Genomic DNA, 25,803 nt, shown 5'->3' with positions numbered 1-25,803 from the left:
TGATTAGAAATGAACATGAGGAGCCCAGGCTGAGTTTCTTGTCACTAGATTCAGATTAGATAATAGTGCTACCATGCTGGGAGCTAAATTAACAATATGGTTCCCCAGGCTGCAGTCCCAAAACTTGGGAACTGACTAAAGTAAAACTTTTGTTTCTCTTTCTTTTTCTTTTCTTTTTCTTTTCTTTTTTTTTCCTTATTTTCCTTTTTCTTCTTTCTTTTCCTTTTTCTTCTTTCTTTTTCTTCTTTCTTTTTTTTTCTCTTTTTCTTTTTCTTTTTTTTTCTCCTTTTTCTTTTTCTTTTTCTTTTTCTTTTTCTCCTTTTTCTTTTCCTTTTTTCTTTTTTCTTTTTCTTTTTTTTGTTCTTATTTTTCTTTTTTCTTCTTCTTTTCCCCTTTTTTCTTTTTTTTTTTTAAGATGTCCTACTTGCATTTCCCTATGCAAAATTGCCAAGCATATTAAATCAATGTCTCACTCCTGAAAATAATCATAGGACTCTCTCCTTTCCCTGCTGCAACTGCTCCTCTGGGTGGCAGGCCTGGGAAGACAGCCAGGACACTACAATCCTCCACAGGAGCTGGCTCATCCTTCTGTAATCAAAAGGGCACATTAATTACAACACTTGCCCAGAAAAAGATGCACAGCAACTGTCAGAGAAAGCTGCTGCATCCAAAGCCACCAGCAGCATATTCCTCCCTTCCGAGAAGGGCCCAACATTTAAGCCCTAGCTAGAGCTTGTCTTGTGAACCTAAATATGACTTCAAAGGGAAGGCGAGAAGGGTCAGCAGCTCCTGACCCAAGGAGGAGACAGGGCAGATACATTTCCCCAGAGGCAGCAGCGCACGGTCTAGGGGATGCAAAACGGATTATTCAAACTCTTTTTCACCCTCTTCTTCTCCCTTCCTCCTCCTCTGCTGGGGAGCTCCTATGGCAAACACACTGGAAAAGGAGATGAGAAGTAAGCAACATTACCCTAAAGCTCTCCAGCATTAGGCTGTAAGTGTAGGGGCACATACATGCATTTAAGAGTTTTATGCTGCATTCTTGTGACTGCAGCCATACTGAAGCAGAAACCTCTTTAAAATAAAGTAGAGACTGCACCCACAAATACCATGCCTTATCCCCACCTCCATCCTTCCCTTGACAGATCACTTTAAACCTCAGAGATCATTAAAATAGTACTGCTTCATGCTTTGCTAATTTTCAGCTATTTTCAGAAAGGGAAATAAATATCTGTGGTGAATACATCCAGAGCTCATTTTGGAAACTCCTTGTGGAGAGCACACTCTTGCTATTGGGCAGCAGCACATACCCTTGCTATGTTCAGCAGTGCCATGCTCTGCAGAAGATCCCATCCCTCTGCCTCCTTCACTGGACCCTGCACGAATGGGTCTGAAGCTGTTTGTTTGTGTCTGCTTCTCTGTCCCAGCTGGGCTAGTCTGTTTGTCGGGTGGGCAGCTAGAGAGCACAGTCTGGTGCATGACATTCAGAAAGGGACATCAGGAGGATCTGCTCTTCAAGCTGCAGGGATGGGGGCTCACATCCCTTTCAGTGTATGACAAGCACGTGATAGGTAATATTTACACATCATCTAAGAAGGGTTTCTTTTGTAATTCCAGATTTTCTGCAAGCATTCATGACTAAGGGAGTAATAACTTATGATACAAAGAGGAATAAAACAGACTTGAGAAATGGCATGGAGGTCATGTGCACTGTTACTCCATTAGGAGCTGTGGTCCTAGTCCTGCAAAGATTCGTGCTCAAGCCTTAAAGGTTGGTGCTGTGAGCGGTCCTTCAGGAGTCAGAATAACAGAGAGTGAGCAAAACTGCAAGGATTAGCCAAAATAGGACGTGTGCTTTCAGGCTGCAGTCCACCCAGAGTAGGAGCATTCTTAAAAAGTTGTTTGAACTTTTAACACCTTGAGCCGCTGTCTTGGCTTTTGTGTTTGGATGGTTTCATGACACAACAGTAAAAAACGTACCCACAGAACAAATGCCAAAACCAATATTCATGTAGTCATTGCATAAATTCTCATGCTTGAATACATTCACAGTCAAAATTAATTGTAAATGCCAATGTAGTAAATTACTGGTTTATGCTTACATGAATATTTCCAAATGTATTTGGGCTGTGTCACTCAACCCTCCTCATTAGGAATTGCAGAGAAGAGGGGAGAAAAAAAGAAAGAAAAAAGAAATAACTGTGGTGAAGCACGACCAATGATAGACTCAGATTTATCTTTTTTTTTTTTAAAAAAAACCCCTTTATAAACAGCCTGAAAAAACCCTCAGGCAAATGCTCACAAAATGACCCTGCTAACTTCAAGCCTCTGCAGTTAAATGCCGTTTTTAGTTACTTTTCTCCTGCAAAAAGCTGGTGCCTTCTTCCTTGATAAACACCACAGAATGTTTTTGGTTTAACCAATAATGTAAATTCTGGGGTCATTCCCTTGCCCTTTGCAGCTTGTCTGGGCTCTGGCTATTTGGAGGCTGAGGGAAAAATGCCCACCGGTTTGTCTGGCTGAAGGAATCAGGGCAAGTCTCCCCCTGCCATTTGCTAAGCTCTGGCTGGGGGTGCTCCTTGTCAGCTTCTCACAGAATGTACTCATGCTGCTTTGTCAAACTCTTTCTATTAAGATTCCTGTTCTTTCCCAGAAATTGAGTTACCACCAAACCTAGGAGAAGCAACTTTGGGTTATTCATAATGCCACTTTGGATTATTCATAATGCCACTTCTGACACACGGTGAACATTATGCCAGCTTTTCTGAGAGTGTGGAAGGTAAAAGCTCTCATTGCAGCACAAAAGTCCATTTTCTACTGCTTCTCCTAGTGTCAGGGGGTAATGTCAGGAATCTCCTACTATGTGCTTTAAAATTTGTCAGCTTCAAAGACATTACATTAAGAAAAAAAAAAAAACCAAGAAAAAAAACCCCAAAACACAGTAGTACTGGGATCAGATGTTTGGTCTATAAAAAATCAGCTTTTAAGTACATGGTAAGTGCCATTTCTGCTCTCTTTCATTAATTATTCATCACCTGGTAATAACATTTTAATTTACCACTGCAATAGCAATTCTGTATGCTACAGTCTCCTCTTCTAGCAGAAAAAATATGGAGCAGATCCCTTACTTTAACCAATCTTACAGACACACCATACGCTAAAATATAGCACTGCAATGGTCTCATATTTTCTTATCTTTTGTATTTATCGCTGTGTATTTTACTTACTAAGAAAATATTTTCAACTGTTAGGATGTCTATTTATCTTTCATGCAAAATAATAAAATAACTCACTTCCTCCACATGAGAGATACTTTTCCTGCTTCATCCTGAAGTTTCCAGTTTGCCTCGTTTCTCTTATTTAGCTTTAATACTTCATTAAAGTACACAGGGTGAAAGAAGGAGATACCTTTAATACAGCTTTGCTACTGTTAAATATCTAATTCCCCCTTTCAAAAAACCCCAAACAAAACAACTACTAAAGTGGCAAATGACAGCAACAAGTAGACAAAGGAAAGTGTTAGAGGCAACTTAGACCAAGTGTCCATCACGTGCTTTTCGTTCTGGTGTTCCCCTTAAAGGCTGTTGGGTTGAAGGTGAGCCGTTCTTCATCATATCCCTTTCTCCCCCCTGCTTTAAGAGGGTTTTACTTTCACCAGAAAATGTTTATTGTAAAAAAAAAAAAAAAAGAAAAAAAACCACCAAAAACCCAACCAAAACCAAACAACCCCACCCCCAACCCAACAACTGTCATACGTCCAATGCAAATGTGCCAAACTCTGAAAAGTGCCACCTTGGTTTTCGTCTTTCTGGGATTTAAGCAGTTGTGAGGGGAACAGCTGCATATCTGTAAGTCCAGGGCAGGTGGCTTCAGTCAGACACTTGCCACTCACAACCACAAAGCTGAAAAATCTGACTGGTTCCTCGATAGTCCGAAAATGTTTGTGAGTTCCAGTTTTTTCTCCTTTTACTTTTCTATAATGCAAAGTAAAAATCCAGTTCAAAACTGCTGAGTAGCCTTGCCATGTTTGCATTCAAGAAATAACCTTCACTGCCATAAAAAAATATTCATATTCACACCACTAAAAAAAACTCTACAATTTCCTCTGCTCCCTGTATGAAGGCCAGGGGTTTTGCATCACCATTCATGATGTCATTTAACTCTTTCAGAGTAGTCTGGCTGCAGGTCTGGGTGTGGGGTCTGCTTAAATAGAAGTTCAATGTCTTTGGCTCTCCTCTTGCAACAGAAGGCCTTCCCTTTCTGAAGTAAGTCTAAAGTATCCCCCTTGCAATGCCAGGTCCTTTTAAATCCCGTTGTCTTTCCCCGAGCAGCAGGGCCACGGTGGGCTTGGAAAAGGGTAAGGGGGGATCTGAGAGTCTTTGAGTCAGCACATCAGCTCAGAAGGGATCCACCACAGAAGGAGTAACGGCGAGCTGCAAACCAAGATCAGAAGCTGTTACAAACTGACCCGATTTCAGCTCTGAATGCCACCATGTCTAACGGGTAGAGACCTACAGGGGAGAGCCAGGGGAAGAAGTATGAAGGACAGCTCTAAAACCAGTACAGATCCTTGCTTTTATCCTGAGGTTGCAAACCTGAGAACGGAGAGAAGAAAAAAAGGAAGAAGAAAAATAGGTACAGGCATTTAAGGACAGAGGAAAACAAATTGCATTTCTTGCCAGCTGAGATCAGTCTAGAGCATGGGATCTCCAGAGCCCCAGAAGGCTGTGAAACAAGGAGAAGAGCCCAAGCCAAACTGGAGACAGGCACATGTCCCTCCTGCTTAAAGTGAGGACACCATAAGGAGCCATTACTGGCTGCAATATTGAAACCAGCATGGAGCAGACTCTCCTTGCCTTCACAACCACTGACTCAGGATCTGTCACTGCTGACTATACCTGTGTACCCATTTTTGTCAGCACTACAGTCACAGCCTTGGTTCCAAGACACCCCAACAGGCATTACCAGGGGAGAACCACTGCCTTTTTGCTCAGCAAATGCAATTGTGCTTTCATCTCAAAAACTGGAAGGAATAGGTAAATAAGGAGAGGAACTAGTTCATGAAACTGCGTGGTGTCTAGAAATGACCCCTCAGGGCAGCACAGGAATGGGGCCAAGCAGCAACCTTTGGGGCTGCTCCATTCTGCTCAAAATTCTCACTGCTCAATGCAGGAGCAAGGCCAGGGCCAGGATAAGAGTACCTCAAAGCAACCTGTAGCCTCAGGTCATGTTTGAGGGCATCAGAAATTCAAACAATGTTGTGGAGATGTGATGTGTTGGCCTGTCCCATACTTCCTCTCCCTTCCTCAGTTGCCTGGCCTGAGAGCTCCAAGAAGACCAGCCAGGGCAGAGCTCAGGTGTCACACATGGGGCTTCCACCCTCACTTCATTCCCCCACAGCAGAACCTCAGCCACCCCCCATGAGTCCTTCTGGATGGTGTGGAGTCAGGGATCAGAGGTGCAGCTGAGCCAGGACCTGGAGGGACCAGGGGCAGCTCATTACCTGTGTCCACATTGAGGCCGATGCTCTGTGCCATGTCCCCCGTTGCATTGGGGAAGGGGCCCGGTGTTGTCCAGGCCGCAGTAGCACCCGCTTCGTTCTTGCCCAGTTCACAGGGGGGACTGACTGGTGTGGATACGGAGGCGGGGGTGAGGCGGTGGGGGCGGACGGAGGCAGTGGGCACCAGGAGTGAGCCGTAGCGGGGGTCGAAGTGGGGCCCATAGACCTCGTGCATGGTGGTGGGGCGGGGGTAGGCAGTGCTCTGTGTCCCGATGTAGGGGTGGTGGTGGTGGTGGTGGTGGTGGTGGTGGTGGGCGTGGTGCCAGGGCTCGGGGCCGCCTTGGTGCAGGTGACCGTGCAGAGAGGCGGGTGCGTAGGGGTCAGTGGCAGCAGCGAAGGGCAGCTCGCTGTGGGCAGCAGCTGCCAGGGGGCTGCTCAGGCTGGCTGGGACAGAGGAGGGCTGGTACGTGCTGTTCCAGAAGGATGGTGGGAAGATGCGCTGGCTCATTGGAAAGGACCCATCTGGGTGAAGGAAGTGGGAAAGAAAGTCAGCAAAGAGCATGCCCCACAAGCCTTGATCTCCTTTCCCTAGGGCTCTGTCCCTCCCTGATCCACCCAAACCAGACCTTTCATTCCCTTTATTCCACGAAAAACTGCCAAACACAAGAACTTGCTCCAAACAAGTACAGATTCCTCTCCAACTAAACATCCAACACACCTAGCCTATGGCTTATCCATGAAACTGCAACTATTTGCTCGAGGTTTCTCTTAGTATGTAGATGGGCAGAAAGTTGTTATCTAAGGCAAGAGAAACATCTCTTTTCTTCAGTGGTGGAAACAGAGTGAGAGCTATTACACACCACTGAAATTCTCAGGACTGGGTTTTTCTTTTTTGTTTTCATCATAACCTCCTTGTCTAAGCATTTATGCCCAACACTTCACGGAAAGTGGCTGATGCCTCAGTGCAGTTGCAAAGTGGGCAGTAATAGCGATGTGACTAAAGGCAAGCTTGAATTACTCAAATATCTGGGGGCAATTCTCCATCTATTACACTGGCCTGTTTCTTAGGTATATTGTCAACATTTTTGGGAAGCCCTCTGCAGACCTTTGGAGATTGGCAGGGCAAAGGACAAGGGCCCTACATTTTCTTAGCCCAGTAAGCAACATGCAAGATGGACTGGTGATTATTAATAGCACAAATAGATGTTATGCATGGTTATTTGGGAATGCACACTGTTCCTGAAAGAAATGCTCCTAATACTTCTTTACCAGGGGAGTATGTCAGCTCTGAGCCTTGGCATTGCTAGGGAGAAGGGGAAGCAGTTCATGATGAGCAAAAAACCTCCTCTCCTGCCATCAATTCCAGCACTGAATATCTCTCACCCGTGAAATATTCTTAGACACTACAGACAGCAATTCATGGAGGGACTGGGAAACCAGCCTTGGCCGAGCAGGTGGCCCTGTGAGGGAGAGTTACTAAGACTGCCCACAAGGAAGTGCCAGCCCTAACTCTCTGGCAGATGGAGTGTGAGGAAGGTTATTCCCCTCTGCCCTGAGTACCATCATGGGCCTGTCCAGTGTGAATCAGGAACGGATACGGAGAGCTGTGCATAAGCCATGACAGCACATGGCCATGGGCAGGTCCGGAAGCCCTCATTTTCAGAAACTCAAGAGTCCTTGTCAGTGCTCCAGCAGCAATCAGGGTGGTGATACATTCAGGGCAAGATACAGGGACACACACAATAATTTCTTTAGAGGTGGGAAGATGATGAGATGGTTCCCATATCTGCTTTTTGCTTTGCTCCCATCACTATGACCACTCTAAAGTGAAAGCTGAAAGGATCAACGGGGGATGCACTCATCACAATCATAGTTTGGGGGTCACTCTGCTGCTAGTTGGGCTGTAGCCCCCTCCAGGTAAAGCACCTGCAGTGAAAAGACAATTTGCTTCCCCTGACCGCCTCCCAGGCTGTTATGCCCCTGGGCCATGTCCACCCGGCATAATCTGAAGGGCTTTATTCTTTCCTTTTTTACCCTAAAAGGGCCAAGCAGCTGGCAGCTCCTGGCCTGAGGATGGCCTGCCGGGCACCAGCCGCTGGTGGGAGGGAGGAGAGAGCCGGGATGCGCAGCCGAGGTGAGGACGAGGTGCCGGCCCAGAGGGGGCCTCCGCCGCCCCCCGCACCGCGCTGCGCGCTCACCCCGCCAGGAGCCCGCGTTCCGCGCCGCCTTCGCGCTGCCGAGGGAGAAGCTGCTGGGCTGGCTGAGCGCCCGGCTGAAGTGCTCGTCCACCACGGCGCTGATGTCCCCCTGGAAGTAGGTGAAGAGGACGCAGCGGGAGCTGATGTACTCGGCCTCGGGGGGTCGCTCCTTCTCGGGGCTGCAGTCCTCCTCCTTGATGCTGGCCGCGGGGTGGCTGGAGAAGGAGCTGCCGGCACTGGCGCTGCTGCCGCTCTCCGGGGCTTCTTGCATTTTGGAGTAAAAGGTGAGTTTCTATAGGGAAGGAAAGAAAACGGAGCCGGTCACGCAGCACACCAAGGTGCGCTGGCCCGTCCTGTGCCAGCCGGCGTGCAGCGCCGAACCCTCTCCCGAGGTCTTTCCGAGGGGATGCAAAAGACTGGTCCTCGGCTGCCCGCCGTTTCCTCAGCACACACCACAATCCCCACACCCTCATATCGCCCTCTGTAGTCCGGGGTCAACCAAGGGACTGCAAATAGGCCTGGGGGCCCGAAACCCACAGGTGCCGGCCGGGATGGAGCAAGACAGCCTCCGGGTGGGGAAGGCGCAGCCGGGTGGGGGTCATACCGCCGGCTCCCCCTGCTCCAAGCCCCGCACGAGAAGCCGCTTTGGAGCTGGCTCCGGAGCCGACGGCGGCCGCCAAGGGGCTGCAATGCGGGGGCATGGGCAGGGGGCACGGGCAGGCGACGGCCGGCACCCACGGAGCAGCGCCCGTAGCTGGGAGAAAGCGAGAGCCGCTCGGTCCCCGGCTCCGAAAATCTGGTGCAAAAGAGTGCCCTGTAACCCACTGCGGCGAGGGAGAAGGAAAGAGGGGGAGGAAAGACTGGCAGTCTTAGACACATTTCATGTCAAAACTCAGCATTTCCCTGGACAGCAAGAAGCTCCAGGTATTTACTACAAGGCTAATCTCCTTTTATTGGACTCCGCCGAGTGGGAAAACGGCGGGCGTTGAAGTTTGTCGGATGTTTCCCGTCTTCATGCGCAATAGCGTGTCTGCAACTGCTGGGAGTTTCTTAGCAATAAGCGCTGGGACGCGGAGCCCGGGCTTGGCCGCTGCGGACAGAGCCTTGGGGCGGCCGGCGGGGGAAGAACCGAGGGGACGGGGCAGAGTCTTGGGCCGAGACGCGCGATATATTTAAAAATGTCACTCGTCGCGAAGACCGCCTTTCCGCTTGGCTCCCTGTTCGGCCATTGAGGTAATGATCATCCCCCTTAATAATGTCATAAGCCGTGTGCCAGGGGCTGAAGGGGTGGTGGGAGGGAAGGCAAGGTGGGGGAAGACATCATCTGCTATTTGTGACGGGTACTGGGCCCCGCTGCCGGGCGGCGGAGGCAGCACAGGGACCGCCACGCCGCTGGCCCCGGCCCGGCGCTGCACGGCGGGGGCTGCACCCGCCTGGGGCACGGGGCGCTGTTCTCCATATCCATCCCCTTTTTCGTTATGCTGGGGGAGGAAGGAATTAATTTCTGGAAGGGGTAAGGGCGAGGGAAAAACTGGGAACGCAGAGGGGTAAAAGGAAAGCGGTGTGCAGCAGGTGCAGCCCGGGGAGCCGAGCCTGACCCACGCGGGAAGGTGCCCGTCCCGGCGCCAGCAGATCCCCGCACACCACGGGCCGTGCGTGCCCGAAACATCCCCGCGGCAGAGGGATCATCTTATTGAAAACTCGGGATTAGTTGACACCCGCGACCACCCGGGCGGAGCTACGCGCAGTGAGGCGGCTAGACGTGGCTCCTGTCCACGAAGCACCTGAGGGTCTCGCAGGGGACGGCCGCCGCTGGCAGCCGGGAGGGCTGGGGGACGGGACGGGCCGGGGTCCCGCCGCCGCCGAGAGCGCCCCGGCAGAGGGGAGCATCCTGTAGCCCCTTGTTCCCCTTCACGGCAGCGGCTTCCTCTTCTTCGTCAAACCGGGGAAACCGCTCAACCTCCCGTCTCTCTCACCACCCCCACTTCCAGAGCGTAACTCCGGAGCAGCCCTCCGAGGCGGCTGTAAAATCTCTGCACGAAGCGGCTTCCGCGGCAGCGGCCGGGATGCCGGAGCGCAGGGGTGAGCGATGCCCCGGGAAGCCCGGCCTCGCAGCTCCCGACGGTCCCCACACACGGTGGACATCGCTACCCCGACCCGCCGCGCCCAGAGGGAGCCCGTCCCGGTAAAGAAAACAAACAAGCAAACATTTTAAAACAAACAAACAAACAAGCAAACAAACACCCTAAAAATCCTTCTGAGGGTTAAAATCGCACCCTCTCTCCCAAGGCATCCCGTAGCCGGTCGTTTGCCGCCGGGGTACGTACCCTGCCGAGCCCCGCGCCAAGGTGGGATGCGGTTGTGCTCCGCTCACCATCGCAGGCTCACAGATCTCCCCCCCTCCCGCCCCCCCTTTCCCCTCCCCTTCTCCTTTTCCCTTTTTCCCTTTGGTGAGGCCCCAGACGGCCATCCTCCAGACGATACCCCTCCCACCTTCTGCCTCTTCCCCGCTGTCCCCTACACGTACCTGGTGGTAGGGGCTGTAGGCTGCTGTGAAGTAGGGCTGGGGAGGACCGTAGACTTGGTACATAACATCCAAACAGCTCATGGCTAGCCGCGGCCGAGAAGTAATTTTTTTCTCAACTCGTGTTCTGCAAAGTGGACTAATGCTTCGCGGGAGGGAGGTTCCTGGGGGTTAAGAGGCACCACGCACTGGTGGGAGGAGTGAGGGGGGATGAGGCCGCTCTGGGCTGTGCTGACACCCCCTCCCTGTCTTCTTTCCCTGCCTTCCGCCCTTCCTATAGCGTGGCTCCCTCCCGCAAATACGCCGGGACTGGAGGGGCTCCCCGGCCGCCGGGAGAATTTCAGCCCCGGGCCCGGCGGGTGGCAGCGGCGGAGGGAGCAGGGAGACCCCCCTTCCGCAGCCGGGACTGCCCGAGAGCAGCGGGGCGAGAGGCGTGGAGGGGGCTCCGGCCACGCAGGGACCGGCAGGCGGCTGCGGGGGGAACCGGGGGTCGGCGGGAGATGGGGGCTTACCCAGTGAGTGAACCCATCTCCCGCTGCCTTTGATTTTATTTCATTTATTTCGTTACATTCCACGTGCCTCCTGTGCCGGGTGCTGCCCCGCTGCCCTCGGGGAGAATGCCCCGGCCGCCCCCCACCTCGTCAGGCCCCGCTCCTGGCCGGGGCGAAGTGGAGCTCCGGGAAAGGCAGGGATCTGGGTGACCCCCTCCAAATCCCACCAAGTCCGGCGTCCGCCGGAAAATGCCACCACCAAAGCCACAGAAGTTGAGAGGTCTGATAAACCGAAGGAGGAAAAACCAGTTGCTCCCGAGGAGGAATCTCCCCAGAAACTTTTGAATCATTACAAATCCCGGGAACGGCAATGCTTTTGCATTTAATAGAAACTAAAACTACGCCGAGGGCAAAGTCACGTCAAAACAACAAATTATTGTGAAGGTAAACTGGATTTACTCCTTGGCTTTCTGCTGAGTACGACATGCAAAGTTGTAAACAGGTGAATGTATCTTCATTGCTCATTTTAGAGGAGTTGCATAGGAGGCAGATTATTTTTTAACAGAGATGTAATTTCTCATTTCAATATCAAGTCTTTGAAATGTTCAGCTTCATGGTATGGGTCACAACAGCTGTGAGAAGAGACCCATTTTGTTTTGTTTTAAGCACCTGTAATAAAGCAGAAAAAATATAGAAAATATGAGAGAAAGTATATTACTCAGTTTTCAAGTGCTGATTGGTTACAGTAGTGTTGGGAAAAATCTAAAAAGAATGAACACTTTGAATTTTGAAGACCTGGAAATATTTAAACAAATTTTAGCAGAAAAACCTCATGTTTATAACTAAACATCAACTCTATTTTGTTTTCTCCAAAATACAATTTTTATATTCCAAGTGCTAGAAATTGTTTTGAATGCCTGTCATTCATAAAATCATATTTCAGTGCCTGATGAGCATGTTTCAATGTTTCCTGAACCAGGTGCAAGGTTTAAAATTCATGTTTAAGCAAAATTTTTTCTCCCTATTCTAGTTTGGGAAATTTGGTTTTTCTACTCCAATGCAGCCTGAAACACTGTGGCTGTGGGTTCTGCCTCAGCGTTGCTCCTTCCCCCATCAGAGCCAATTTTGTGTCAGTGGTCAAGAAAATGAGGGGATTACCTCTGGGTATTAGGCTTTAAAATAAGAAATGTATCATATACTCTATAATTATATATATATACATATATATATATATATACCTTCCTGAGCAGTAAGCAAATAGTCACAGTAGTGGGAAGGACTCACTCAGTGGCTGGTGTCCAAATTAAAGCAGTCAGCTAAAGAACAGCCCTTCGCTCCAAACAGTGAGAGACTGTGGGATCTTACTCAGGACAACAGGATCTCACTCCACCTCTGTGTCCCTGCTTATGAGGGGCAGGGAGCTTTCCCAGCACACACAGATCTGTGCCTGTTTCAAAGGTGTTAGTATGCTGGGCAAGGTACCAGAAAAAGCCCATTTCTCAGAGGGTAAGTCCAATGAACACCTGCTCCAAAGACACAGCATGCCTTCCTGCTCTTCGGACCAGCCCTTCACCAGGACTCTGTGCCATAGCAAAGGTAGGACCTGACACTTGCCAAGGCTGAGCATTCCCTTCTTGTGTAGAAAAACCCAAAGTGTAACAGCAACATGTGTGACTGGGTGCTGCAATGTGGCTGATGGTCTGGCTTGTGTACCCTGAAGAATCTCTCCTTGAGGGCTGAATTTTGAGATTTTACCTCACACTCAATTGTATGTAAGGGGAACCGGGTCTGATGCGGCTCGGTATGAATTCAGTCTCTTTTATAGACAGTTATTCAACTGTAAAACTGTGCAGTGTAAGACACAAGTAAACTTCAGTGTCTTATTGCAGAGCAATACAAATATTCATGCAAAAATGCTGGCATTATTTTGCTTCTTTGGTGCATCTGTGAAATTAGTGCTGCTATAGGAAATCATCCTGGAAACCAATGATCAGAAACTATATTCACTAATGATCTCACTGTGTGTTTACAATTATATAAAAATAGTTTTCCTTGGTCTTAACTAAAGAATTTTAGTTGGTTTGAGTAACATCAGGAACTACAAAGACTTGGAACGAAACAGCTGAATTACTTCAGAGAAAAAATTATGACAGCAGTAAAAGAAAGCATAATTTTGGGAAGGACATAGGTTAAGAACTGGCTGTGTACCATTACAGCACTGGCGTGGGCCTACTCCTAAGCCATACACTGGTAAGTATTTCACAGCAGTAATATGAAAAGAAAATCTTGCTAGCAATAAAGAATGATGGGTTCTGATAAACAATGAGATGCAGAAACTTACAACTTGCCTCAGAAAACATTTCTCTAAAGCAAGTCAGTGTTATCTTCTAACTAAATTGGAACCTTTCACAAAACAAGAATTGGGTACTACTGCAAATGGTTTACCAGACTAGCAAACAGATCATCAAGCAAAACAACATTCAGAAAGACTGGGACAAAAATGTGGTGGCATGGATCACATTTGTTGCTCATCATCCCTGGAAATCCTACGTCTGGTGCTGGCCTGCCAGCCCCCGGTGTGTGAAGGTTTGAGCAGGGAGTATCGCATTCAATTAAAGGATTTAAGTATTTATCATCCAGAAGGGACCTTTCTGGTTTTTCAATTATACCACATATATCATTCTTGCTGTTCATAATAAACTTATTTAGAAGATCAGGTAAATTTTAACAGTTTGCAGAAAGGCATGCTTTTCCAAATAGAAGATACCATGAGGTGGGTGGAGAATCCAGTCCTCACTGCAGCCATTTGCCACTTGCTAAGCAGCCTTTGGTGTTTCTCACTTCCAGCTTGAGTTGGGTTGGCTTCAGCTTCCAGCTGTTGGTTCATATAATGACTTACTTCACTTATCTAAACAGTCCTTTTGCTTTTTCCTTTATCCTTTGTAATATTTGCTCTTATGAAACTTATTTATTTCATAAAATAATTTTTTTCCTGCCAAATAAATGGGCAGGAAAAAAAAATTCTACTGCAATTCCTCTAATAGTTTTTGTACCTTTTTTATTTGCAACCTATGAAACATTTTCAACATTGTTTTAAAAATATTGAGGCAAGAATTTGTTATTATTCTAACATTTCTCTTGCTGAAAGTATACACAAAGTAAAATACCTTCTTAGCAATTGATGCTTATGGCTGTTGGGTTTTTTTGTCATGACACAATTTTAAAGACGTCATACTGATGTGCTCTCCCACTGTGATGAGCACAGTATTTTTAGTTTTGATACTACAAGTATATAGAAAACATGGTGGTGAAGAGCTGATGGCACTTGGAAGTTTCTGGAACCTCTTCTAAACTCTTACATATCTGATATTGCAAATAATTAGGCCTGAAAACTGTGATGATCCCATGTGAGCCTATGACACCTGCTCATGACACCTTGTACAGTCATCCTTTCTAAGACCTTTTCCATCACTTTTCTTCCTTGGTCGTAGATGTGCAACTCTTCAAACAGCTCCATTCATGTGCTGTTTGTTCTTGAGAATGCCAAGAGACTCAGCAATGGACTCAAGGTATTGCCAAATGTCCCAATTCCCACTTTACTCACCAGTCTTCTTGTTACTATGCTACCTGCTGAATTTGTTGGTGTGATTTTATATCAGCTTTCAAGTTACTGATGATCATCTTGCACAGACCACAAACTAACTAATGCAAATATTCCTATACACTGTTAATGTACTATACTCCTATGTGGCAATAGTCATATTTCTAAATACTAAAGATTGTGTGTTGACTTATGTCTTGCAATTCTTGTTTATTTGCTGTGTGTATCACTTATATTGTGCAGTGTTTCCTCTATGAGATGATAAATTCAGTTTCACTGGTCTTCCTATTCCTGCTCTCCTCTTTACTCTTTAAATCTCTAATGCTTCAATCTGCCTGTAGGACTCAGCACATACTTAGCTTCTAGCTGAATGTACTACTTGTGGGTCTACATGGGTCAAATTTGGCTGAAATGAATTAAGATAGATAATGCTGTTCCTCTTTCTTATCTTGTCTTTGTGCTCCATATCCCTAAAAGCTTTTTATTTTTTTAGGGCTTGGCAACTGTTACCATGGTGTTCTCAGGAATGTTTTTGAGGTCCAGCCTCTGGGTCTGTATTAATACAGAAGACTTTAGGCTCAAGAGCTTCTGGTTTGGTAGTTTTTGTGGGCACTGAATTAACTGACATTAAAGATAAAAATCAGTGTTATAAATATAGTAAAACACGAAGTGAAAGTCAGGGGACACATCTCACTGACTTCATTGTCTCCTTCATTATCTTGGAGAACCTGGTTTTATTTTAGTTTTCAACCTCAGAGAGCTTGTACAGTTAATTTTGATTTTCTTTTGAAGGTGTGATTTTTTCCCCCTTTTCCTTTTTCCCCCTACACCTCAGAGAATTAACTGTTAGCTGCTAATTGATCACACTGTACAGATACTATTTGGTGTGCATTTGTACATGTGACAGCACGTCTGCTCCAGTGACATGCTCTGCAGCAGCTGGAATGTAGATGTTGATTTTTACTCCATGATGTATTTCCAGGGGAGCTGCAGCCCAGCTCAGGGTGCAGCATCTGGTGCGTGTCACTCACCCGTCCTGCCCAGCCCTGACAGGCCAGAGGCATCACCTGTCTCTCCTCTACTGATGGCGGCAGATGAAGAGATCATTATGCAGGGCTGGAAGGGAAATCCAGAGCTGTCATGAGGGAATACATTCACATGTGTGAGAACACACTGAATGCATTGAATTTAGGGCTTGATTTTGAAATAGGAATGTTCATGGAAGTTTTTTCCCAAGTCAGCATAGTAACAGAGTTGGTTTTGCCCTCAGAGGCGGAGGCATCAGCTTTTCTGATGCAGGTATTTTGGCACATTCAGATCTGAGCTGAATCACTGTGCACCTCTTTCCCCCTCTCAGCAGTGAGCCATCAGAAAGGTGAATCTGGCTTGTTCTGAGATTCATACACCAAGATACATTTTTTTTTTTGTATTTGTATATAATATCTACAGTACATATTTTTTTCTGTGTGCAGGGAAGAAAGATTATTTCAGTGAAAATTTTCCCTAACAATTGCCTCCATGCACAAAATAGGGGGGTTTTATGTTTTATTTTCCTTTTTTGTTAAATTGCTAACATGTGAAAGCAGAAAAAGGCTGTGTTGCTCTTTTGAAGTTTCTGATGCACCAGTTCTATTAATACAGTCACTAAACTCCTGATGTAATTCCTCTGCAATGTCCAGTATCAGTGATTTTGATTGCACAGTCATACCTTTTCCCATTTTGTTTTGAAAAAGAAAGTGGTTTTGTACAAAGAGTTTAATTCCTGTAAATGCTTTCATTTTGGAAGCATCTTTCTTTCTACTTTTTTAGATAATATTTCAGGCAGAGGGAGGTAGGTGGCAGAGGAAGACTGCAGCTTGAGAGAGTAAGTGGCTTGACACAAGGAAACAACAAGAAAATCAGGTTTTCAGTAGAGCACAAACAGGTAAGGTATGTGTTTTTTAATGTCTGCACAGACTTTAGTAGGCTGCCAATAATGTGAAGCTGGGATGAGGAAAAGAAAGGCTCTCATTTACTTCCATGATTAAGTCTTCCTCAACTTTAATTGCTCAGAGTGGGCAATATTATATCATACCAGAGGGGCTCACTGTGTCACTTCTGTTTTATTCAGTGTGTATTTGGCTAAGCTTTGAGACAGTGCCACTAGGAAATGGTAACAGAGTATATTTTAAACAACAAAATTGCAAAATAAAGTAAAAAGAAAATTCATAGCAAAATACTGGAGGTGGAGCCATGCTACAGGGAATTGTGTTTTCATTGCCTGGAATTGCCCCAAATAATGTAGCTCCTGGGTTAAGTGTAAATAGGGGTGATTTCAGGGCCTGGAAAATATCCTGCCTTTATGAAACTGAACAGAGCCTACATTTACTTTTTTGTTTTTATGATTATATTTAATAGAGAACTTAGTCCTCACAGCTGCAAAATCCAACTCCATCTTCAGAAATGAGGTTGGAAAAACAAAGAAGAAGGAGAGAGGAAGACAGTAAGAAAAGAATGCAGGAGTGTACTGGCACTACAGGTATGCACTGTCTGAGGGAGAAGGGGACAAAAAAAATGTCATTTGATTTTCAAAATATCTGTATAATGCAGTCCACTGAACAACAATGTATACATAGTCATATTGTAGCCCAGATGAGAACTCTGACTTAGATTCATATTGGTATCTGTGTAGATTTACCTCTTTTAATATGGAAAGATAAGAAATTAGTATGCAGATGATTTATTTGTAATAAATAACAATGCTCTAGACTCTATTGAGGATGCATAGTTTGTGCCCATGCCCTTGCTTGTACACAAAATTATTAAAATAAGGATGAATGAAGTGAAATCCTATGCAACAAGCACACCCCCAAAGGCAAATAATAACATTCATATCAGGGCTCGTGTACTGAGATCTTCATGCAGGATGGTTGTACTTTTTAAAGAAGAATCTCTTCTCATGCTGAGGTGGGCACTTCCCTGAACTGCAAAGAGTTTTACACGTACATATGAATCAGTCAGTGAGCTGGCACAAGAGGAAGAGCCTCCTGTGAGGATCTTAGAGAAAGTAAGCCATTCTCACCCCTCTGCTGAAGAAGGCTTGTGCGCATTAAAGAACTTCTTGTCTACTGAATCAAATTGATGGAGATGGTATTCTAACAAATCAAGTTTTTGAAATGCAGGTCCAGTTTTTATATCAAGGTAACAGAACACAATTTTCATTTCAGAAAGATAACCCAATTGAGGAAAATTTTAAAAATTACCTTTCAACTTTTGTTGGGGTTCTGTATATAGCTGGTAAGAGCCAAGCACATAGTTTGGCACATACTTGGAGTTGCTGCATCACAAGAAATGAATAGACAGGACTTAATTTAGGCTCAGAATTTGGCACAGTTTTTGAATGAGATTTTTCAGAAATTGATGCAGACAGTTCTCTGGTCAGGTGGGGGTATGGTTTATTGTAAAGGAGAGAGTGTGAAAGCTGAAGAGCTGGCCAAAAGCAGAGTGTGACAGGAAGGCAGCTCAAAGATATTTCTGTTGAAATAATACAACTGCTGCATTAAATAAACTGGCCTGCCCACCATTAAGGCATCAATTTTTGTTATACTGTGTATTGCTGATCTTAGGGACAATTTTACCAGTCTGTGTGTCTCTTGTCCTGATTTGCTCCTTTACTTCCAGCCTGGGAAGAGGCTGGTACCTGGCTTTACTGGTTTTTCTGTACTGGGATGCTGCTGCCTTCAAGAGCCCCTGTGTGCTTTCCTGGGGCAGGCAGGTAGTTGCTTGCCAGGCAGCTAAAGCAGGAGCTGAGGGTGATTTCCAGGGAAATCAGAAACACTCAAAAAGAGCTGTTGGGGAAAGCCTGCCATCAGCTCCATAGTCCAGAGAAAGATCAGGACACTCAGGAACGCCTTCGAGCTCTTTTCTCTCCCACATGCTGTGTGCTTTGTCCCAGCCTCCTGCATGCCCAAGGACAGAAGCCTGTCTTTCAGCATGTCGCTCCAGCCGGCACGTGCCAAACCATATTTCAGTCTCTCGCCTTCCAACACCAAGCAAACTCCACAGTCCTCACATTCCTGCCGCATGGGACACCCCGCTCCTGCCTCTTCCCATGTAGGCACAGCTTGCTGCCATGCTCCAGGGAAACCACACACCAATTTTTGCGTGCTGTTCTCTTTCCCAGGTGAATGTGTTTTCATGGGGGAGGACAACTTTCATTATTCAGCGAAATACACCAGGTGCCACACTCCAATGACCTGCAAGTGCAGTTACACTGTTTGAAGCCAGTGTCAGAGACGATGTCATATAACTTATTTGCTCCTGTGTTCTCTCTTGCCCTGCATTCTGCATGTGCAGAATTATGGCTACACTGCTTCTTTTCTGCTTGCAGACAGGTTGAGGGGTGTGTCCTGCTCTTTGCTGGAGCTTCAGAGGTTGGTTGCCAGTTCTCTCTCATGTTACTTTTGTGCATTGCCCTGGCACAGTGTCAAAAGTCAGTTGCCCCATAGAAATAGGGTCCATCAGTTAAGTGTTCTCCAGTTTTCCCTGCTCAGGGATCCTTCCACCGGGATCCTAAAAGCAACTGCCTTGTGGCACTCTTCTGTATGCTTCTCTTATGTGGGAAAAGCAAGATGACTCCTACTCCATGAATTGTATGTGTTAATCTCTTAAATCAGTAATGCTGCCTCACAGCTTTTGCATAGATGAAAGAAAGCTGGCACACGGGTAAAATGAATTTTCTAAATGGTATTCAGGGTGTGCTGATACTGCATGTTTTTATCCAAGCAGTTATATGTGCTTCAGCCAGAACTATGTTTTCTTCTGCATCTCAGAGAGCACATGCTAACGTAGTGGTTCCATACATACATGAAACACTAAGCAGAAAAAATTACTCTATCATCCTCACTGACTTAGTAAAAGGGCAATCATCTCTACGCCAAAACATTTGTTTCTTCAACTGTGTTCTTCTATACTCACCACTTATCCTAAAATGCAAATAGGTTACAAGTTTTTTATCAACACAAAGAGTCAATACTTTTACTTTAAAGAAAGAATAAAAAACATTTAAAGTATCTGTGAAAATATGCCCAAGATACATAATGTCTCACACTAAAGAGTTCCAAATGTTTTGGAAGTTGTAGTTTATGTGTCTGCTAGACTATTCCTACCAAGATTATTTATCCATTTAATATCTACCTACCTACCTACTAGCTTATCATACAAATTTCTCACAAATAGCAAATACCTAAGCAGAGACAATTTGAGAGGGATGTCATGGAAAGAGAAGGCTGAGCAACTAATATCTATAAGCCAAACATTCAGATCTAAGAGATATGATGGGGGAACTCTAAACTAAGGACTGGAAAGAGCACTTTTTGTTTTGGGGGGGGTAGGTAGCCTGAAAGCAAGTATGCAGCTGTTTCACGGACAGAATTCACCTCCAGCCTCCTTGAGGGATTCATAATGTCTCCAAAAGACAATGCTGTTGTCTTTTGTAGAAACACTTGATCAAAATCTAAAACATTAATTTCCCACAGTCCTACTGAGCTAATACTTTTCTCTCATTTTTAAAAAATTCATTTTCAAGAAGGACTGGAAATCTACCTGTATTGGGAACTTTTGGAGCACCTTTAAAAATCCCTATCACATGTTAATTACTATAAGCACTACAACTGATCACCATTTAGTTCTGTTTATTTGATAGTTTTGACAGGGCTTTCCCTGATGCTGTTGCTTTCTAGTGATGACCTTTCTGTCATAGGGGCGAACTTTCAGCTTGTGCTTCCCTTCTCTGCCAGAGTCCTCCTTTCCAACCTTTTCTTCTGGAGCCAGCTGGAGATCCCAGTGTGGTTCCTTCAGTTTCTGTGGTGAGACTTCACTGTGTGTGTGCCTTTAACAGGTGTCCACTTCTGCAGGCCCAGTTTGGATTTGGACATTTTCCTAGGAAGCTGCACCCTCATCTCAGCCCTGCATAAGCAGCATTCCTGGTGTGGATGGCCAGCTGGCTGTTACAACCTTTTTTCACACCACAGTCTGTAAAACTACATAGGGCAGGTCTTGTTGATGTGTGAAAAATGCTTCTAACAGCCTGCTCCCATGTGCACTGAGATTTCCAGCTTCACTGACTCTCTGACCCCCAGAGAGCAAAAGTGCTGGAAACAAGAAAATGGTTTGCTAAAGGGGGGAAGGGAGAACAAAATGAGTGCAGGAATAGGTTTGGTTTTCAGGAGAACAGAAGTTTCCAGAAGCGTGCTGATTGAGGGTTGACATTGTGGGCCAACATCAAGTGCAGTAAGAATGAGTCTGAGGAAACACTTGCTATCTACACAGCTCTTTTAAAAGACTGTTTTACTGATTAATTTACATGTATTGACTACTTTCCACTGATCAGCTTGCATACAATACATGTACATTTGGCTTTTTTGGGTAAATGGGGCTTGTGACTGCTCAGAATGGCACACCATTGTTGTATCAGTCACATAGGATGTCATGCCAGATAAACATATTCTGACATGCTGTCACAAATGGACAGTTCATTGTGAAGGAGGCAGAAAAAGTGGTTTAAAAGTGCACCCATGTTCATGTATGCAAATATACATTCACACATATATGTGTATATAAACATGATAGACAGACAGATAGATAGACATACACACAAATATTCTTTTTCCTTCTCTGACAACCATAATGAAAGATCTGAAGATGAAGATTTTTAGAAACCAAGAAATTATTCACTAAAAAATGGGAAAGGGATGCTTCTCTTAAAAAACTGTACAAGGTAACATTCAGTTGAAGAACTGCCTCAACATGAAGAGTGGGGCCAGGCCAGTAGTTGATGCTTCTCTGAAACCAGAAGATGCCAGATGCAGGCCTTTCTTTCTGTCCTAGAGGTCATAGGAAGTCATTGTTTCCAGAAAGCCCCTGCAAGGGAACACTTCCAATCCCCTCAGACTGCAGCTGCTCCTGCACCACTTACAACTGGATGATTGGAGACGTTGGCCAAAACCTATGTGGAAAAACATAGTTCATGTTCACATGTTCATGGCATTCACATGTGGCAATGTCTTGGGAAGTGTAACGATGGCACATACTTTGGAGGAAAACTAGTCACTGTCTGTTTTCTACAAATCAAATCAGATGTCCATGCCATGAAAATTAGCTCCCAAAATCTAATTTTTTGTTATTACAAAATCCAAGGCAACTGGGACTGGGAATATTTGCATCTGTCCATGAGTATTCTAGACTTTAAAATGTCGTTAATCTGTCTTGATAAATTTTTATTTCTTTTCCCTTAGTTTTTGCTTACCTCTAGAGCAGTTTGGAATGCTCCAGTTTTTTTCCTGGGCCAAATTTTTGAACAAATAGAAAAACACTGAGAAAACATGGAAATACTGTGGAAAAAATATTCCATTCTCATTTCACTTCTGGAAAACTCCTTCACTGGTCAGCATCACCTAGAAGATTACGTCTGTTAGTGTGTGAAATTCCTGTAAATAAACTCTCAGGGCATATGGCACAACCTTAATCTAAAAATGAAATGTTAGTTGAGACAGGCACAGGGCTGGGTTACGAAATAAATGGGATTCATTGGGAAAGGGATAATTTAGAATTAGTGCAGTGGAAGGTATCTGGCCATAAAAATAGTGTTTAGACACTTCTCCTCTCTACACTTTTCTGAACCTGCCTGTTTGCCTCTGGTGTGGTGTGGTATGAACAGATCTCTTGATGCAAAATAGAGTGGCTGGGCAGTTGGTTATGGCGCAGGACAGCCCTCAGGGAACTGTTCCTCTGGCCAAGCTTGTTGGAGAGAATATGTTTGGATTATAACCTCTCATGGTTTTTGGTAGCTCTCTTGATTTGATCTCAACTGCTTCTTGTGTTGGGAAAAACACCAGATCCAAAGAAGAATTATGTTTTTGCAAACCTCCCAGGTCCAAAGCAAGCTTTGGTAGGGCAAGGGATCTATTCCAGTCATCTAGCATGGCATCTCCAAATACTCTCATGTCAGTTGGGAGCTGTGGAACATGATCCCATTAGATTTGGGTATGCAGTGAAGACAGACCTGTCAAGGATTGATAGGGAGTACACTTTATGGGCCATAATCAGGCCTTGCTACAGGCTTTAAAAAATATTATGATGAGAGGATTTCTGTTTTATTGCTAGTTTGGAGGTGTTGAGCATACAAACATTTTGACTCTTTGCTCTCCTTTTGCCCTTGGGGCAAAATCTGGAGCAAAGAGTAAAAAGTTAATCTAGATTTAATTTAATTTAATTCTAGGTACCATCCAGTGTTTTATGAAGTCCTGGTCCTAGAAGCCTGGATGCAGATGTGATTTGAAAAGCAATCCTGTAGCCCTGGATTTACCCACAGTGAGCAGAGTCTCATCCACTGACTCCTCAAAGGCTATTTTAGAAAGAAATGCTTGAAGCAAGATATAGAAATGGGGATCTCTGTAAAGTCTACTCCTAAAGACAGTCTTGTATACATTGGTTTCATGTTATATAATGGCATGTCAGACACGGTCTGTCCCAATCTGAGGACTGAGCCCTTTTCACTCAGCACACACAGTCTCGGGCTGGTAACAGCTCCATGCTTTGCATGGATGACATATTTTGGAGGACAGCGAGAGGCTGGACTCAGAACTAACACAGAGAAAATAAGAAAGAAGTAACGTGCAAAAGAGTATTTCACGCACGTCCAAATTATGCCTGTAAAAAATATTCTTGTGAGAAAAACAGCAAAATGCAAGGAGAAAGGAGAGTGCAGTGTGGTGGGGTGGACAAAGAGCCAGCTCAGGCAAGCCTGGCTGAACAGCGGTTACTATGCTGTAAAAAATGGACATGGCAAATGTACTGCATTTGCTAAAGGCTCCATGAAACTCCAGGGAAAACTGAGCATTCACAGAGTGGCTCCGCCAACAGCAAGAAAGTTTCATTATTATTAGTCATATGCTGAGGATGTAAAGGAATTTTAAGGCTGCACTCTTTGCATTTTTAGAGGTTATTAATGAAATAGCATAGCAAGGTGAATTACATTAAAATATTTTTCTAACCATTCCAGAAATCTTGGTCCAAGTTGGCATAGGGGGCTGGCAAGTGGTGAACTTTTGACCGAAGCTCGGATTGCTGGGAGACACATCCTCCTTGTTAGTTTCGGGTGACAGTTCACTGTACTAGAGGGATCCACTTGTGTGTAAAGAGGCGAGTGGGGGAGGAAGATTTAGCACTGCATTTTCACAGTGGCAAGAAATTCCATCCAGCTCAAATGTGTTTTGGCCCACTGCCCAGCTCCTTGTCAGACACATGACCATCACTCGGCTTCCTATTTCTGGCCCAGAATAAGCAAGCCCCACTAGTGGTTAAAATTAGGCAACTGACCTGTGACAACACATGTTGACTCTCCAACAGAGGGTAGACATATTTAAAAACCAGAAAAGATCTAGACACACCAAGATTTAATGTCAGCGCCACGTGTAATTCATCAGTTTGGGCTACTATAATTCAGATAACAGTTGATCTACTTCATGGAGAAGACTTAGCTGGATTTTCTGGCTTCCTTCTGACCAAAGACTTCCTATAATGATAGCTAAAGAGATGATTATGCCATTATTTTTTCGTGGTAGATATCCATAGCCCTAGCTCCTCACCCTGTCATGATGTAGTTGTATGACGGAAAATTTCTAAGACTAACAAGACAGGACATCTGGTTTAACAGAGCTTTTGTTGGGAAAGCTTATTTCCAATTGAAACAGCAACAGACTAGCTGGTTAACAAGTAGGTATTTTCCATTTGTCAAAAACAAGTCAGTCAAAATATTTGTGCACATTTGAATGACTTTCTTGAATGCAGTACTCTGATAGCCATTATACTCGTTTCTGCTCTTACCACACATACCTTCATCGGCTTGGCCAATGCCACTGGCCATGGCAACCTATCTGTCAAGATCTCATACAGTTCTCTGGACTTTACTGTACTTCCCCAGAGCCTGAAATACATACCCTCCTTGAGTCCTTTAATGAAGACCATTGGCTGTCCTTGAAATCCCTTCCTAAGCCTTTTCTACATGTTGAGGTATACCCAAGAAATCTCCACCTCTCCTCTCCTCTCCTCTCCTCTCCTCTCCTCTCCTCTCCTCTCCTCTCCTCTCCTCTCCTCTCCTCTCCTCTCCTCTCCTCTCCTCTCCTCTCCTCTCCTCTCCTCTCCTCTCCTCTCCTCTCCTCTCCTCTCCTCTCCTCTCCTCTCCTCTCCTCTCCTCTCCTCTCCTCTCCTCTCCTCTCCTCTCCTCTCCTCTCCTCTCCTCTCCTCTCCTCTCCTCTCCTCTCCTCTCCTCTCCTCTCCTTTTCTTCCTAAGATATGTTGCTCAAGCAATTTCCAAGAGATCTTCAGTTACAGCACAAAGCAGGATACCTGAAATTAATAAGAAATATGCTTACTAAACAACAGAGCAGTAATAAAATGTACTTTTGCAAGTGTTTGTTGCTATTAACAGTCTGGTATTTTAAAATATTCCAGTCTAACAAAAGCTTTGAAGCCACAGGAAATGCATCTGATACTCACGGGCTGCTTACTCTGTTTTCTCTGCAGGGGCAGAGAAACTCCAGGTGCCAAGTCAGGTGTGACAATATGCGCTACCGTTTGGATGGGAGGATGCTGAGCCAGACCTATGTCAGACACTTCAGCACAGTGTTCCTAGCCCTATCTTGGGCTTAGGGCACAATGAGGTGCAGCTGGCTCCAGGTCTGCACCCAGTGTGGTTCTCATGCTAAGCCCAGGCAGAGCCTGATGGAAGGACCTGGGGACTAAAGAATTAGTCACAACTCCAAGGAAGTAATTTTGACGTTTTGATTATCTGGGATATTCCTGCCTTCTGCTACTTGGCACCATGGAGAAGTGGCTGTGACTGTTGGCACCTGAATTCACTTAATACTGTGTATTAAGTGATGCGTGGGTCTTTTAACACCTTGCCACTGTAGTCAGGTTCATCAATACGGTCCAGGCAGAAAATGGCTTGTGGGTTGGCTACCGTTTGGACAGAAACTAACTAAAAAAACATTCGACCTATAGGTTTGGCGGAAAAACCTCCCCCTCTTTTCAGTGGTCTTTACCCTCAGTTAGCAGGGTCTCACCTGTCTTTTCTGCTCTGCTCCATCATCTTCTGTGTCTGACCCACAATATGCCAGCAAATTCCCATGCTTGCAGGGTGCCAGCAACTGTCACTCAGGAGAGAAGATCAAGAAAATTCCAGGCAAGGCAGAAGCGACCTGTCTGGTTGGCAAGGGGACTGTGACCAAGTGGAGCAGGGTTAGAGGAGTGCCAGAGTTGGACCTGGATCGTGATTATACTTACATCCTCATTAGTGAGATGTTAAGTTTTAAGATTTAAACCTTTTGCTCAGTATGTTTCAGTCAAGTCGTATGAAATATTTTAATAACAGAATATAGAGTTTTGAAAAGTGTGTACGAATGGGTAAGGTTGGAAGGGACCACAGGGGGTTCATCTGGTCCAAACTC

The 25,803-nt window shown here is 45.4% G+C and overlaps 1 protein-coding gene and 1 long non-coding RNA gene across 4 annotated transcripts; one reads left to right on the top strand and one right to left on the bottom strand.

The window, feature by feature from the left end:
* Window positions 1–2,550: 2,550 nt before the first annotated feature.
* Window positions 2,551–10,341, bottom strand: VGLL2 (vestigial like family member 2). Of its 3 annotated transcripts, none has more exons than XM_048298367.1 (4): window positions 10,226–10,341; window positions 7,699–7,990; window positions 5,497–6,022; window positions 2,551–4,647 (listed from the first exon to the last, which is right to left on the bottom strand). In XM_048298367.1, exons 1-4 carry the CDS (start codon window positions 10,304–10,306, stop codon window positions 4,512–4,514), a joined length of 1,035 nt encoding a protein of 344 aa, XP_048154324.1. In that variant the 5' UTR covers window positions 10,307–10,341; the 3' UTR covers window positions 2,551–4,511. The 3 variants fall into 3 exon arrangements, with proteins under 3 accessions (XP_048154324.1, XP_048154322.1, XP_048154323.1); XM_048298365.1 differs by having other exon boundaries at window positions 2,551–4,595; window positions 5,504–6,022; XM_048298366.1 differs by having other exon boundaries at window positions 2,551–4,433; window positions 5,504–6,022.
* A 3,504-nt stretch (window positions 10,342–13,845) lies between these two features.
* LOC125323532 lies at window positions 13,846–25,567 on the top strand. The gene is made up of 3 exons (XR_007202551.1): window positions 13,846–16,832; window positions 22,572–22,663; window positions 24,878–25,567. It is a non-coding gene; the product is annotated as an uncharacterized LOC125323532 (long non-coding RNA).
* The last annotated feature ends 236 nt before the right edge of the window (window positions 25,568–25,803 follow it).

This window comes from Corvus hawaiiensis, chromosome 3 (assembly GCF_020740725.1).
Source record: "Corvus hawaiiensis isolate bCorHaw1 chromosome 3, bCorHaw1.pri.cur, whole genome shotgun sequence".
NCBI classification, from domain to species: domain Eukaryota; kingdom Metazoa; phylum Chordata; class Aves; order Passeriformes; family Corvidae; genus Corvus; species Corvus hawaiiensis.
The sequence above is the reverse complement of the archived record's forward strand: the minus strand, read 5'-3'. Positions and strand labels throughout refer to the sequence as shown.